This window comes from Priapulus caudatus, unplaced genomic scaffold (assembly GCF_000485595.1).
Source record: "Priapulus caudatus unplaced genomic scaffold, Priapulus_caudatus-5.0.1 Scaffold693, whole genome shotgun sequence".
Lineage (NCBI taxonomy): Eukaryota > Metazoa > Priapulida > Priapulimorpha > Priapulimorphida > Priapulidae > Priapulus > Priapulus caudatus.
In genome coordinates this window covers 161,093-164,580 of record NW_014577754.1, presented here as the reverse complement: position 1 = coordinate 164,580, position 3,488 = coordinate 161,093, and the positions used below count along the sequence as shown (strand labels likewise).

The following is a 3,488-nucleotide window of genomic DNA, read 5'->3' as shown; positions in this document are numbered from 1 at the left end:
CCATGGAATTCAACTCTGAGACTGGACAGACAAATTTACTACCTTTGTCATATTGTCCATGGAATTCAACTCTGAGACTGGACAGACAAATTTACTACCTTTGTCATATTGTCCATGGAATTCAACTCTGAGACTGGACAGACAAATTTACAACCTTATGTCATATTGTCCATGGAATTCAACTCTGAGACTGGACAGACAAATTTACAACCTTATGTCATATTGTCCATGAAATTCAACCCTGAGACTAGACAGACAAATTTACAACCTTTGTCATTGTTCATGGCCTAAGGTAGTGCCTGGCAAACAATGTTGTGATTTCTTCAAAATCCTTTTCAGATAGTGACATGAATGTGATGCGGGTGGATGAGCCAATATTCATGGGCTCATCATGGAGCTTGTGGAAAATGTCCCCAAGTTTAACCGTGTCGAAGTCACTTTTGTTTCGAAATCTGTTCACGCCGGGCTTGTCCTGTTCTAGGAATGTCATCTGTATTTGGCCTGTAGGTCCAGTCATGTTGGTTCTTGAAACAAGGCCTACAAACCAATAATTGTATTCATGGCAATATGAAACATACCACTGACCTATTTCTACCATGTCAAAGATGGGGGGTTCTAGGCCCAATACCTCTTCTACTACGTCCTGACAATCGGACAAGTATTCAACTTTCTGAAATGGCGGGACAATATCTGATGCCTCAGGTAGAGGGGATGCGACATAAAACTTAAGGACATACCCCAGGTTTGTGGAGCATCTTTCCACATATCTGACTTTCAACGTACCCTCCACTGGTTTAGATAAATCACAATCTATAACTGATTCAAATCTCTCCTCACCGACATGGATCACATTTATGTTTGACACAGTGGCATTTGCAAAATCTGCAAACTGCTTAGCAGAACTGATTACCACTTGATTGGCCTTCACCTTTCTAAACACTGTGTTTTTGACACAACCACCAAGCCCATCGACAGAGCCCTTACCATGGTGGCTCTCAAAATAATGCCAGCACACCTTCAGGTTGTCATTGAATTTGATCAGCTGATGAAAGCAATGTTTGCTTTTAAATTGTGCTGCGCACCCATCCGACCAGAAGTAGACTGTGTCAAAGGCCTGTCCCTTCTGTACGGTCAGTTCTAAAAGGTATTTATTTAAGTTGAATGCTACTGTTCTGGAGTGTTCACCTGAGGAAGTGACAAGGACATAATTGTCACAAATCAAGCCTGCACCAACCTTGCGATAAACACAGGCTGTGTATAGGGTGTATGACTGGCAGCCAAAATAGGCACTCTGAACAGCATTTTGCTGTCTATTATCATAGTTTTCAGAGAAATCAATGTGGATGATGATTTCATTGGCTTTCAAGCTTTCCTTCTGAGCTCGAAAGGCGGCATGTTGGTTTCTCTTCAGAAAATAGTGATATTTCACATCACTGATCTGTTCTTTCAAGAGGTCTACACATTCACTACCAGAGAGACGATGACCTACTTTTTCAGGATACTTTGTCCCTGCGTTTTTTTCCCACTGGAAAAATGAGATGAAATCTACTTCTCTTATAGACCCGACATCAATAACTGGACATTTAGTGCACTGACCAGTTGCACAGCTTATGTCATCAATGGAGCATGTTACCAGTTTGAACAGATCATGACAGTTACTTGGAAGCTTGGTCTCTGACACTGATTGTGCTTCTGCAAATCTAGGCCTACTAGCATTTATGCCCTGAATAAGGAGTTCAAGATTTTCACATCTGTCACACAGACATGACTGGTGTGGGATATCTTGCTGGTATAGAACATGCTTGGTTGCCTTGATCAACCTATGTAGTGTGGAAAACTTAATTTCTTCCCCAAATTTATCCTTGTAGGAGTCTGCATTTAGAATTTGCACCAGCTCATTTAAAGTCCAAAATAAGTAGTGCTTTGTCTTGTAACAGCTATTTCCCATGGTGTCTTTTCCAGTATAAACCTGGTCCTTCTGTCCGGGCATCGTATAGCTTATATCTTCTCTCTCCAAAAAGGAAATTACAAAGTCCCTTTTCTCTGCATCCAAGGCCAGGGGTCGGCCTGGAGATTTCTGCTTTGGAATGGTTTTAACGTTTGACAAAACGGTGGCTTTTTTCTTTGGGGTCAGATCATGAAGGATACCAGAAATAATGTCCATCATCTGGTTGTTGTCCTTAGGTAAACTGTCCTTTGCCCTTTTTAGTGACCTTGCTCGTGCAGACTTAGTCGTGTATGGTGTATCAGTATTGTTCTTTTTCTTTCGCTCTCGATCCGTTTTCAACTGCTGCCTGCGCTTTTGAGCATTTTCAGCTTGTTTCATAGCACTTCGAGATTTTTGTTTTCGAATTCGATCTTTTTCTTTACGTTCTCCTGAGTCTTGTTTTTCTCGATATCGCTTGCACTTTTCAGCATTGGATATTTTATTTTCTTTGCGTGGACGGCCCATGGTTTTTCTGGAAAATAAAAACCTATAATAGAATATGGCAGATTAGACCAGATAAAAAAATACCGGTTTCTCTATTTTCAAAAAGTTGTAGAGGCCACTGAAACCATAAATACATCATTTTGCCCATTTGGACAGCTTAAAATCTCAGTGGGCTATGGGTCAGCAGTTTTAGGCTAAAAAGCTATTTGTGCATCATTCCTTTTATAAAACTGTGTTCATTTTATAATTCACTATAATCATTACATTTCTAATTTTCAGCTGGCTGATGATGCTGAATTAAAAAAATTCATGATTCAAATCCACTGATGATTTGACATCTTTGTCCTTTGTTTTAGTAAACAAAATCCTGCCACCTATTGACAAATTAGTGAACTGACACCTATTGCATAATACCAAAACTAATTGTTTGTACTCACCTTGTGATGAAGAAGACTCAAATCCCTACTGCAAATTGTACTTCAGAGTGACTTGATTCATTTTGGTGTCGGACGGAAATAGTTTTTGTGTCGGACGGAATTATTTGTCATTAAGCCATTTCTGGTGTAGAGGGTTTATAACCATTTTATAATAACTTAGATTGAGTTTGTAATTATCTTTCATAGTTAAGCAGGTTTTAAATTTTTTCCAATAAACTGGTGAGTTTCTAACAAACTTTTTGCAACAAAAAATGGAAAATTGATGTATATCGCATTAATTATGCAAATTTTGTGGTATTAATATACATAGTGCCACAAGGTTTTATTGATCCAAAATTATATCTTGCATATCTTAGTAGAACTGAACTTGGAAAACTTTAAAAAATTTATTCTCAAAAAAATTCTGACAAATTTAACAATTTCCATCCGACACCAAAACTCCATGAAATTTTTGCCACTTTTCATGCGATAAACAGCTGCAGAGGCATTATTTTACGAAAAAATTCTAAAATCTCTTGAGCTGTGCATAGATGAGATGTATACACAGCCAATAAAAAGAAAAGTTTTCAATTTGATATCATTTTAAATTTTATTTGAAATGACACCCCTTTTTGAAATAC

At 38.2% G+C, this 3,488-nt stretch overlaps 1 protein-coding gene across 1 annotated transcript; it reads right to left on the bottom strand.

Annotated features, from left to right (window-relative positions):
• Nucleotides 1-75: 75 nt before the first annotated feature.
• LOC106812853 lies at nt 76-3,488 on the bottom strand. The gene is made up of 2 exons (XM_014816836.1): nt 2,696-3,488; nt 76-2,459 (listed from the first exon to the last, which is right to left on the bottom strand). Exon 2 carries the CDS (start codon nt 2,450-2,452, stop codon nt 281-283), a length of 2,172 nt encoding a protein of 723 aa, XP_014672322.1. The 5' UTR covers nt 2,453-2,459; nt 2,696-3,488; the 3' UTR covers nt 76-280.

What these genes read in the sequence shown, in the direction of transcription:
- LOC106812853 (XM_014816836.1), bottom strand. Translation starts at nt 2,452, where the DNA reads ATGGGCCGTCCACGCAAAGAAAATAAAATATCCAATGCTGAAAAGTGC.